Source organism: Octodon degus, unplaced genomic scaffold, assembly GCF_000260255.1.
Source record: "Octodon degus isolate 3935 unplaced genomic scaffold, OctDeg1.0 scaffold00145, whole genome shotgun sequence".
Lineage (NCBI taxonomy): Eukaryota > Metazoa > Chordata > Mammalia > Rodentia > Octodontidae > Octodon > Octodon degus.
Window position 1 is genome coordinate 3,833,073 of NW_004524721.1, and position 12,470 is coordinate 3,845,542.

At 40.0% G+C, this 12,470-nt stretch overlaps 1 protein-coding gene across 6 annotated transcripts in view; it reads left to right on the forward strand.

The window, feature by feature from the left end:
* LOC101562529 (UPF0061 protein azo1574) overlaps positions 1-10,429 on the forward strand; it is a 55,045-nt gene extending 44,616 nt beyond the window's left edge. For 4 of the 6 annotated variants that reach the window (XM_023701969.1, XM_023701967.1, XM_023701970.1 and 1 more), the window contains 2 exons: positions 2,008-2,082; positions 9,566-9,971. In XM_023701969.1, coding sequence (XP_023557737.1) covers positions 2,008-2,042 — 35 coding nt within the window. In that variant the 3' untranslated portion in view covers positions 2,043-2,082; positions 9,566-9,971. The other 2 variants (XM_023701966.1, XM_023701968.1) reach the window with 2 other exon arrangements.
* Positions 10,430-12,470: the final 2,041 nt, after the last annotated feature.

Here is a 12,470-nt window from a genome sequence, read left to right on the forward strand (position 1 = left end):
GGCTGTTAAGATAGCTCAGTGGACTAGGTGCCTGCTTAGATAAGTGCAGGGATTGGGGGATTGATCCCTGGCACCTCATGCTGCACTGGCCCCGTGCCCAGGTGTGCTGAACTGACCACCAAAACCCAGGTGTGGTGGTGCACCCCTGTAATTCAGTGCTGGGGAGGCTGAAAACAGGAGGATCACTACAAGTTTGAGCTGCACAGTAAGACCCTGTACAAAATACATAAAAATAAACTAAAGTAAAAAAAAAAATTGCGGGGCTGGGGAGATGGCTCAGTAGAATAAGCACTTGCCTGGTAGCACAAGGGCCTGAGTTCAATCCCTGGTTCCACAAAAAAAAAAAAAAAAAAAAAAAAAAAAAAAAAAAATTGCAGTGTAATCATTCAAAAAGAAAAGAAGATTCCCCACATCCCATCATCAAGTAAAATTGCTGTTTACATTTTGACACATTGACATCCAGTCTCTCTCTTTCCTGTATGTTTTCATCAGGAGAAAATGTAGCAGTAACCATACTATGGCATAATTTTCCTTGTTTCCTTTTTTTCTTATGATGCTGTGATTAAACTCAGCATTCCTAGTCCTTATAATATAATTCAAATCTTTTTTACTAAAAATAAATTAAACTTATTTTTGCAATTTGATTCATATGGAATATGAGTTTTGTGCTTTCATTCACACAGAGCATGTGCGCGCATGTGTGCACTCTGGGACTTGCACTCAGGGCTTTGTCCACGTCAGGCAAGTGATCTACCATTGAGCTAACCCCAGTCATTATACATAATGTTTTACTTGACCATTTTCCCATTATATGTTGTTTCCAGTTTTTCCCTAATACAAATAATGCTTTTCATGTTTAAAGTTGTTTCCTTAGACTGTATTCCTAGAGGAGTAGAATGAGTAAGTCATAAGACCCTTTAGATTATTATGCTGGCAGATTTTTTTTTTTTTTTTAATGTTTTTGGTTGTTGCAGGGTCTCACTGTGCAGCTCAGACTCGTGGTGATCCTTCTGCTTTCAGCCTTCCCAGTGCTGGGATTACAGATGTCCGCTACTATGCCCAGACTCTGGCCAGCTCAGCCCGCCCTCGGGGATCAAACCATAGTCCCTGCGCTTGCCTAAACAGGCGCTTTAGTCTGATGAGCTATCTTGCTGGCCATGCCGGCTGATTTTTAAAACTACATTGAAATGGAACAAACATGTTCTCCTCATTTTAGTAACATGGAAAGTACTGCTGAGAATCATGTCACTGATTTTTTCAGAATTTCTCTTGGGCCAGTGGGAAGGCGTATCTCTTCCTTATTCAGTTCCTAAATGATCTCAGAAAAGGCACATCTCAATAAGAGTTGCTGGAACTGTTCAAAGTGGACAACTATTATGCCACCACTTGTATAAAAAGAAAAAAATGTGTATCATTGTTAAAGACACACATGTATAATCAGTTTCGACAGTGCCCATGCCAGTCTGCTCCTGGGCAGCAGCTCTGAGCCAGTCTTTGTCCGGGCTCACAAATGGTGAAGGCGCCATTTTCTTTTCTTTTCATACCCAGTCTCAGTCTCAATCTCAGTGCACCCCTGGTGTGGGGCCGGCATAGCACGCCAGGGATTGAACCCAGGTTCCGCACCTGCCTCAGCAGGACATTGATCTGCTGAGCTATCTGAGGGGCCTGAAGGCACCATTTTCTTCTTCCCTCCACACTGGCATCTGGGGCTAATTCAGATGAATTACCTACTTTCTTCATGCTGTATGAAGTGCTTAATAAAGCAAAAATGATGAAAAAAAAAAACCCAAGTTAATTATGAGGCTAAAATGGATATAGTGATACAAATAATGTTCAAAACTTTTTGTAGTATCATTATAAATATTCAGTATTGTTTATGAACATTTAAAGTTGGCTTACAGTGATATTTCTGGCCGTCTTAAAGGTTAACTAGCTTCATTGGTGATTTCATCTGGTCTGTGCTGAGCCAGTAACTTGCTGTGCTAAGGTGTCCCTCCCTGCTTTCAGCTGTTAACCCTCGTGCTGAAGAACTGGATGGCTGAGTCTGCCATACGGAAAGCAGAAAGGAATGATTTTTCAGAGGTGAAGTGGTTTATTTTTATTTTCAGTGTATCATAACTTAAGAACATGTATTTTATTCATAAACTTGTTCAACTACTGCCAAAACCAACTTGGCAGATTTCTCTCTGCCTGTCCTACGTGTATTCATTTATCAGTGAATCATTTCCTCATATTATCTCCTAATTTTTTCATGTGTTTAAGTTTTTAGGTATTTATTTTTATTTTAAATACTCATAAATAAAGGCTGGCCAAATAGCTCAGCGGATTAAACCACCTGCAAGCCGGCGCAGGGCCCGGGGGTTCTATTCCTGGGCCTGCTGTGCCAGCCCCAACCCTGGGGTTGCTGAGACGTTGACACTGGGCCTGGTGGCGCATGCCTGTAATCCCAACACTTGGGAGGCTGTAAACATATGGATCACTACGAGTCTGATCTAGTAGTGCAACCCTGAGGACCCTGTTATCCCTTCCTTAAAATAGAGAAAAAAAATTAAATACTCATAAATGTATTGAGTGTTTTAGTGTTTGACTCTGTCAGAGTCTGCTACTTATTGTTTGTGTTTTGGCATTTTTGGTTTTAGTCTCTTTCTGAAGTCCAGTAAGGCCTGATTTGAGGGTGTAGCTCCCCAGTGATTGGCATTTGCTTCTACCAGGCTAGAATTGAAAACTTCTGCCACCCATTTTAGATTAATTTTGACATTAATGAACACAGACTATAGGTACATGTATCAGCATGGATACATTTCACATATAAGTAAAACAAGCAGATGGGAAAGAAATTCATACTGTGTGTTGCTATTTAAATGCAGTAATAAAAGCCATCCCAAATCATAAGTACCATGCAATGGGATTTCAACCATATTGGAAATGTTTTTTGTTTTTTATTTTCATTTATGTATTTGGTACATGGTCTCACTATGCAGCTCGGACTCATAGTGATCCTCCTGTTTTCAACCTGCCCTATGCTGGGATTACAGACATGTACCACCATGGCTGGACTCGATCCCAGCTCAGGGCACCCAGGGGCAGGGCCAGCAAGGCATGCGGGACAGGGATTGAACCCCTGCCAAAGCAGGTGCTTAGTCTGCTGAGCTATCTCGCCGACCTGGAAATGTTTTATTGCAGGAGCTGAAGAGAGGATACATATGTACTATTATTTTAGTCTGCATATCTTCACCACCTAAAATCTTTCATAATTAATTGCTAGGGACTGGGGCTGGAGCATGTTTGTACAAGGCTTTGCTTAAACTGCCAGCCCTGAAGAAAATCACTGAAGGTAATGTGATTCTCACGATGCTGCCACTTTCCTGTCCTCGTCTGGGCTTTCTTGCTGATCCAGCCCCTTTTGTTACCTCCCAGTCAGGTCCTTACAATCAGATCCATTTGTTTTCAGCTGACCAAAGGGAAAGACCTCTGATTCCATAGAAAGGAAAAGGCTTTCCTCACAGCTGGCTCCAAGGACATGGAGGGGCCTCCTTTGCCGAAATTCGCCAAGTATAGGGTTGTTGGGTAAGAGGGGAGAGGGAAGGCAGTGAGATAACAGATGTCTCCAGACTTGCTGTATCCCTCCCAGCTCTCCCCTCTCTTCCTTTCCAGGGGAGAGGAAACTGGACCCTCACTTCCTGGGCCAGCACCTGCATTTTGCTTCTGGGCTGGGGAGATGTGGGAGTAATGTTTTATGCCCTACGCCTGAAGAAGTTTGGAAAAGCCACTTTTCTCTAAGTGGAAAAAAAATGAAAGTTCTATTTTTTTTTTCAGAACCAGGGATTGAACTCCGGCCCTTGCACTTGCCAGGGAAGCGCTTATTCTACTGAGCCATCTCCCAGGCCCCAAAAGTTCTATTTTGTAATGTCAGTTAAATTTACAACATAACTCTTACTTAGATCATTACAAGCTGATGCAGTCACATACAGGTTACCAGTACCTTCCCAAACTAAACAGCTGTGTTCATACGAGCAGTGCATAATTATCCAGACAAAAATTCAATATACGTGGTGGGAAAAAACTAAGATCTTTTTTTTTTCTGAATCTTACAAGGCTTTCCGTAACAACAAAATAAGCTTTTAAAACCCCCATATTTTAGAGTATCTAACTTAAGCAAGGACTAGATTTTTTTAAAAAGGTAGCTTATTACAGAGAAACAAGCATTCCTTTTAGCCTGTCTTAAAACTGTTAGCATTAGAGCTGGACACCATTGTGCTCACCTGTAATCCTACCACTGGAGGCTGTGGCAGGAGGGTTGCTAGGAGTCCAAGGGTACCTGGGCTATATCGTGAGCTCAGAACCAGCCTGGACTATGTAGTGAAGCTTCTTGTCTCAAGAAGCAAAACAAAACAAAATAAATGGTTAGTTTTAGTCCATATAAACCAATCCCTTAGCAGACCAGGTAAGTTACAGCTATTAACTTTTTACATATAATTCTTGCTATAATTAGGTGTTTTAAAAAGTGGTTTTTTAAAGGGCCAGCTAGATAACTCGGGCCAGATAGTTCAGGCCAGATAACTCATTGGATTAAAGTGCCTGGGTGTACCATGCTGGCCCTGGCCCTGGCCCCGGTGTTCCTATTTTTTTTTTAAAAACAAAACAAAACAAAACAAAACAAAACAAAACAAAACAAAACAAAACAAAACAAAACTGAAAAGCCTTGCAAGGTTCAGAAAAAAGATCTTAGACTTTTCCTATCGCACATGTTGAATTTTTTTTCTGGATAGTATTTATTTATTTGAGTTCTCCTTATATATACTACTGACTTTAATCTCAAAATTATGACCAAATACAAGTCTCATTCACCTTAAGACATATCATTAACAGCTCATTTTTTAAACTGGTTGACCTATACTTTGAAAAGTTTCTATTTCTAGATACTTATCATTCTTTTAGAATAGTTAACTCAAACTTATTAAAGGATCAGATGTCCTTTGACCTCATTTCACAGAGTATTATATATACATATATTAACCTAAGAAATACGTTTAGTAGGCCTAAGAACATCATCACTTACAAGATTTTAGGAGGCAAGTATATTTGAATTCATACCTAGCAAATGTCTTTTGTAGTTGAATTTAATTATAAACATCTCAAGCATTTTATTTACATACCCATCTAATTAGGTCCTGAGTTCAATCTCTGGTACCTCAAAGAAAAAAAAAAAAAAAGAAAAACAAAATCCATCAGACATCAGACAAGCATAGCTCACTGTCTCGAGCCATTTCTTTGCTGAGGAAATAAAATCTCTCAAGAGTTGTTATACTTAAGGTCCCATATACCCAAATACAATCCAGATTGGCTAATTTAGCAAAATGCAACTTTTGCTTAAGTCATGTGTACTAAAATACATTTGGATTATGTTTTCTTAATTAGTGAACATTGTTGTTTTATCATGTAAATAATTTACAAACACAAGCACATATCTGCACAATTATACATAAAACACAGATGTAGATTTATCATTTACTTTTAAAGTTATAACATTGGCATGATTTCTTTTACAGTGCTGAGCAATTATTTAACCTTAAATTTGCTTATCTGAAGGTAGAATTTTTGATAGAAAGGAGACAGACTTACATTTCCTGTTCATTTAATCTGAGTTTGTGTTCCCTGAAGGTTTTTTGCCAGAAGGTAAAATAGCTTTTTGTGAACTTAAAGGGCTCTTATATCAGGTTTTAAGACATTTCCTACTGTGGTAAGTTTTAGACAGATCTGGTCATAGGTTTACACATTCTTTCCTGGTTATGTTGCCCAAGTGCTCTAGACTGGAAAAAGAAACTGTTTTAGAAACAGTACCTTCCACTGAGCAGCACACAAAGCAGGCTGTCTGTGGCCAGCTCTGTCCATTCTTGCTGAGGAGTGGAGGCTGCAGCAGAAGAGAAACAAGCAGACCAACAGTTTTAACAAATAGTTGAAAAAGTCAACTTAGAATGAGCCAAGGATGCTTAGTCAAAATGAAGGGAATAAAGTGTACTTTCAACTACATAGGCCACGTGGTATGCCAATAAAATTCTCTTTTATAAGTCAAAGGTAACCAAGACTTCTGTAGGGAGCTACAAGGTGGCACAAGTGTTTTTCCATTCCTCAGCAAGTTGCAGCAGAGATCTCCAGAGCACCTCAGTGTTTCTAGGCTCTTAAAGTCTTTCCATTCAGACTTCTCACGTAGTTGAAGAATCTTAAACTCCCACACTGGGTCACAAAGAAGCCTCAGAGTGGCCCTGAAAGCTCTGAGATGACTTCCACAAGCCCCAGATGGGTTCATAGGAACCCCAAGAACAAGTAGAAGGAAGGCTTATGCCAGTATCTCTGTCTGATGTATCTAAGCCCCCAAGTGGATACTGCCACAGAGGGCATTGCCTGCCCTGAAATGGGAAGCTCCCCAGCCACACTAAGTGCTCTGTCAGGTCTTAGAAGGGGCCAGATTGTCTCCGGCCTTGCCTTCATATGGTAGAAGAGGCACAGCTCCAGTGGCTCCCTCATCGTGGAATCCTGTGTATAACGGGTCCAGTTAGTACATGGTTTCTAGAGGGTATAGAAACCTTGTTGCCCAACCTAGATATTCTAGATGGTTATCAAAAGAGAAAAATAAGAGAAACCCAGACAAGTTAAGTCAAAACAAACCAAATGAGAACTCCGAACAAACCAAAGAAAGACCTGGACTGTTTTTTTTCTACCATTCAGTCTCTTCTCACATCGGTCAGTAACCCAAAATGATCTATGAGAGATCCAAATGGTGAAGATACTTACCTCTTCCCAGATGGCACAGCTGAGGAACCTAGGAGAATGTCTGAATGCCCAATCAGATGGGGGAACTTTCCAGAGTGAAACCAGACAGAGCCTATCAGTTCCCCAAACAGCGTTTTTCCTTTCACCAACAGGAGTGTTTATAGGCAGCTGATGCCATGCACAGGAAAGAACAGAAAGTTCCTAGGATGCAAGTGTCCTGGCTACTGGACTGTTTCTAGAGTCCGGGCCATGGGTTCAGGAGGCCAGAAGTAGCCAGTTTCTTTTCCAGATTGCCTGCCCAGTAGGACCTCAGAGACCACTGCCTTGCAGGCACTTCTAGCCGATTCACCAAAACTTTTCTGCCACTTGTGTGCGTACAAAGGCCCATTTGTTACTACTGGCTGCAACAAAGTCGGCCATTTATATTTGGTGAAAAGGAAGATGCTTTATTCAAAACTAGCTCCATGGAGATGAAGGGCCCTCAGTTACTTCAAATCACCTTCCCACGTACAGGTATGTTAAAGTCTTGTAAAGTCAGAAACAGAAGGGAAAGGAAATAAGATGAGGAAATGGACAGGCACAGCTCACTTCATTGCTTCCAGAAAGTTTCTGCGCTCTCCCTTTCCTTGGAGAGGAAAGTGGGCCCTGACCTCATGGACCAGGACCTGCATAGTCTGTTGCTTTGTGTGGACTGAGGAGAGGACAGGGTGTTTTTATGTTCTCAGCATGAAAAAGTTCAGAAAAGTAGCTTGTCTCCAAAAAGAAAAAAAAAAAAAGTTTGGTTTTGCACTGGAATTTGCTTTTTCTTTTGTAATTTCCTCACAGCCTCAGCTTCGTCTTCATCGCAGCATGCCTCAGAGGCCCTACCGACTCATCAGCACTGGCGTGTGACTGCAACTATTTTTGCCATTTCTATTTGGAGCTTGCGTTAACTTTTTATTTCAGCATGTTAACTACCCTGACAATTTTAAGGACTTTTTTTTTTTTTTTTTTCTCCTTGAATGCCTTCAGGGCACTTTTGCATGGCTGGAGTGTTGTGGGGATCGAACTACAGCAAACTGAGGCTGCCAGCATTGTGGAAGCAGCCACTTAAAGAACTGAGCTAGGGCTGGGCCCCCTACCCTGACAATTTTAGGTTTTCATTTTAGAAAATGGAAATATTTTTAAATGTCATTTTTTTATGGCATTAAGGAAAAATTTGTCATTGCATTCGTCTGAGCTGGAGTTTTATAAGTTGTTTTGTTGATCTGTTTCTTCTTCCTACCCTAGCCTTTATTCCTTCCCTTCCTCCAAATCCTGTATGAGTAATGATTCATTGCAGGCCGGGTGCAGTATTAGGAGATTTTTAGGTTTAGGTAAACTCAGATTCCTAAGACTTTTCTACTAGCAAGTTCTCGCACTTGCTAGGCAAGTGCTGTATCCCTGAGCTATACTCCCCAACTCCATATGACTACCATCAGCCATTCCTGGCTCCAGGCAACAGAGAGAAAGTAGACCAGTGCATGTCTTATAAGATAGCAGTGTCTGCTTCTCCATTCGCAGGAGTTCTTGTAGCATTCCATGCCAGCAGTAAGCCAGCAGTGAAGTTTGGCACAGGGAGAGGAGAGCCACACTGGAAAGTCCCAATGTGGAAGCCTTATGGTCCACAGAAACTGTCTATTGTAAAAGCTCCATGAACAAAGTTTCCAAAGTTCCTACAAGAAACTATCCCTGCTGTCACCACACCCAAAGCCTTATACCGGGCATTTCCAGTTCTCCTGGTCAAAGGGCTGTTGTCACCCTGAGGCAATAAGTACATGGTGATATTATTACACACCACCTTATCACGTTGCGAGGGGGCCTGTGCTGGAAAGTTAGATAAAGGTCAAAGTCTCATACGGAGAAAGATTTTGTTAAGTTTTTATGCATGAACCCTTTATACCTATGATAAGTGTTTTCCTCATAAAATGTTTCTTGGGAATCTGCTCAATGCAAAATGAGGTGTTTTGAAACTAGGTAAAATTGATAGGTGGGCAACTAGCTTCAGGAGAGGGGTATGACTAGGAACTACCCAGGGAGAAGTTCCCAAACTTGTGCTACAGGCATTATATTTCCCATGATGTGATCTTATTTAAAAATTAGTGATAGAGTAAGGCATTCTATTTGAGCTCTTGGCCTCACTTTCTTAATATAGATCATTGCCTATGTCTTTTTATTAGAATTAGGCATTTCCTTCATCATAGCCAAGGTAGTCATGAAAGTACAAAAAACAAAACAAAACAAAACAAAAAAAAAAACCAACAACCCCAAAACATTTTATTCATAGACTTACTGTTGATGGGCATGTGTTCTTTGTTGCTTCAGTTTATTACCATGGGGCAGTATTGCCCATGAGTAAGCCACATGAGCTAGAATCCATGCCTTGAGTCAAAGAGATTGTAAATCATTCACATTCTTTTATTTTTGTAAATATTTTAGAAAATTATGATTCTCTAAATTCTGACAAGGAATCAATGTTGAAATTACTGGGGGATATATTTGTAGTATTCATGACACAGCATATCCACTCTTAGTTTAGTCTGAAGTGGTATTTTTTATTTATTTATTTATTTATTTGGTATTTTTAAAAAGATCTTCCCATGGAATAATAGAACTTCTCAGGGACAACTGTAGTTGAAGTTTTAATAAAATAAAATGTATGAATATTTTAAAACACATTTGAAATTTACTTTGTTGCTTTAGAAATCTACTAATTTAGAAAATTAGTGTTGTGGGTAGAAAAGCCTGTATTTACCTGCTCATCATGTTGTGCTAGGTCCGTCTTCTTCAGCAAGTTCTTCAGCATCCTTTCCAGAAGCATTCCGCAGCTGAGAAGGCGGGCTATGCCTCACCTGCTCCTTCTTGGGCCAAAGACCTCAGAGTTAGTTGCTCATCTTAATCTCCATCTTTCCAAAGGAAAAATAAATTCAGGACTACTCTCACTGGACTCAATAAAAAATAATTCATGTAATAAATTACTTTTCCCTTTCCCTTACTTTCTTGCCCCTCCCCTGCCTAGTTCTCCTTTTCATAACAAATTCTTCGTGATTCTCTTCACTTTGATGACAATCAATGATTGTATGACCATATGTAATGATTATATATGAAAATATCTTAGTTCTATAAATAGGACTTTGTTCTTTGAAACAAAATAATGGGAAAATAAAGTGTTATTGGTTAACCACATAAATGAATCTCACTGACTTGTAAAATTTTATGGTAGTTTTTTGATCAAGATGGATTTGTAAGTATCTAGTACTTGCATGGCACACCAGGGATTGAACCCTGGCCACTGAGCTGTGCTCTGCTTAACCAGGCACTTTAGTCCACTGAGCTGTCAGGCCGGTCCTGTAGTTACTGTTTTAACTTAAGTATAATTTATATATCCCTAGTTAGTTTTAAGAAAAATCCTGACATCGTTTTATTTCCTCTATAGATATTACTGCATCTTCTCAAGACATTAATGACTTAAATTCATACTGGCCAGGTGTGGTTGTGTGTTTGAAGTATGTACTAGCTACTTGAGAGGCTGAGACAAAAGGATCAGTTCAGCCCAGAGTTTGGTGGCCAGCCTTATCAACATAATGAAATATTCTCTTATCTCACCCCCCCAAAAAACCAGACAACTCATACAGACCTGTGATACAATTACTACCTTATGATAAATTACTAATAACTCCCTAAGGTATAGCATAGTCTGTTTTCATTTTTTTCCTAGTATTTTATTTATTTGTTTATTTGGTAGAGGGGCTTGCTATACAGCTCAGACTCATAGTGATCCTCCTGTCTCAGCCTCCCCAGTGCTGGGATTACAGGCATGCACCACCATGCCTGGTCTCAGTGCCTGGCTCAATGTGCCCAGGGCAGGGCTGGCATGGCATGTGGTACCAGGGATTGAACCTGGGTCCTTGTCCTTGCTAGGCAGGCCCTTAAACCACTGAGCTATCTCCTCAGCTCAGATGTTGTGTATTTCCACCAAGAGGTACATTATATATATATATATATATATTTTTTTTTTGTGTGCTATAACAGCCACTGCAATCACTCCCTTAACTCACTGATTCAAAAAATTTATAAAATAACATAATCCTATCATTCATTTACTAGCTTTTTTTTTTTTTTTTTGCGGAACCGGGGATTGAACTCAGGCCCTTGTGCCTGTGCCTGCCAGGGAAGTGCTTATTCCACTGAGCTCATTTACTAGCTAGAATACCTTCATAAAGAAAACAAGAGAAATACAGAGAAAGAGAGTGCAAAATAAGATGCTAAGAACGTATGTGATTACAGTCATTGCTAGTTAAAAGGTAATGCTTACTGGACTAGATGTAAGCACACCAATATATACGTATATGTAATTTGTAAGTGACAAACCTAGAATATAATGACAGAAAGATTGAAAGTGAATAAATAAATTTGTTAGGCAAATGATTGATAAAAGAACGCAGCTATGTTAGATTAAAAAGCAAGAACGTTACACAGTGATGTATGATTCATTTTTGCCAGGAAGACGTGTAAGAAAACTTTCTTTATATTCACTGAGCAATGCCAGATATATAGGGTATAATTTTCCAGAACAATGAAAAGATATTGAAAAATCTATCCTCACAGAAGGAGATCATACATCCTTTGCAGTTACTGATGGACCAGGCAGGATATTAGGCTATAGAAGAGTTGAGCAACATACTTAACAAGCTTGCTTTGAGAAGTCTATATAGCCCATTCTCTAAGAGCCCACATGAACCATCCATAAACACTGACAGTATATCCAGGCATAAAAGGTTTGAAAAGCTTCAAGTTCTCATTTAATTTGACAGTTTTGGTATCCAATTAGCTGTAATTTCTATGATGAATTATGAAAAACATATAGTATAAATGTTCACTTCTCCCTTCAAGTACTTAACAGTAAAATTTTATTTCAGATTCTATCATGGGGCATTTAAGTTGTGCCTCCTAATCAACTCTACTTGCAGGTGATATATTACATAGGTTTCTGGCCTGATGACATTATACTGGAAATTTGTTTTCGTTTTTATACATCGTGGTAGAGAGTTACTTTCTAAATCCCTACACTGGTCTCCTGACCCCCAGATCCAGCCTGACTTTTGCACTTCACATCCAAATATCTCACTCAACTTCATAAGAATATAACAAATTCTGCTTCACTTTCAGGGCTGATCTAAATGATCCCATTCATGCACAGAGAATGTGGGGACCTTTCAGCCAAATTCCCAAGATTTTGTTCATGATTTGGTAATGCCTGGGCCTGTGAAAAGCAAAGCCCAAGATTAACTAAAAGTAGCCCAGATTTCTGACCAAAATGTTCTTAATGTTATATTTGCACCTGAGAAAAATCAAAGTGGACCTACCACAGGGACATCAGAGGAATGGTTAGGCAGTGTCCCTTTGGGTCCACTTGTGTCAACATTTTGATTATAAACTTCAGTGGTTTTCTTAAAATATGTATCATCAGGGCCGGCCAGATAGCTCATTGGATTAAAGGGCCTGCTTAGGCAGACTCAGGGACCAGGGTTTGATCCCCTGCTTGCCATGCTGGCCTCGCCCCCAGCGCACACTGAGACTGAAAAAGGTGATGTGCGCCTGTAATGCTTAGGAAGCTGAAAACAGGACGTTCACTACGAGGCTGATCTGTGTAGTGAGACCCTGAAGACCCTGTACTAAAC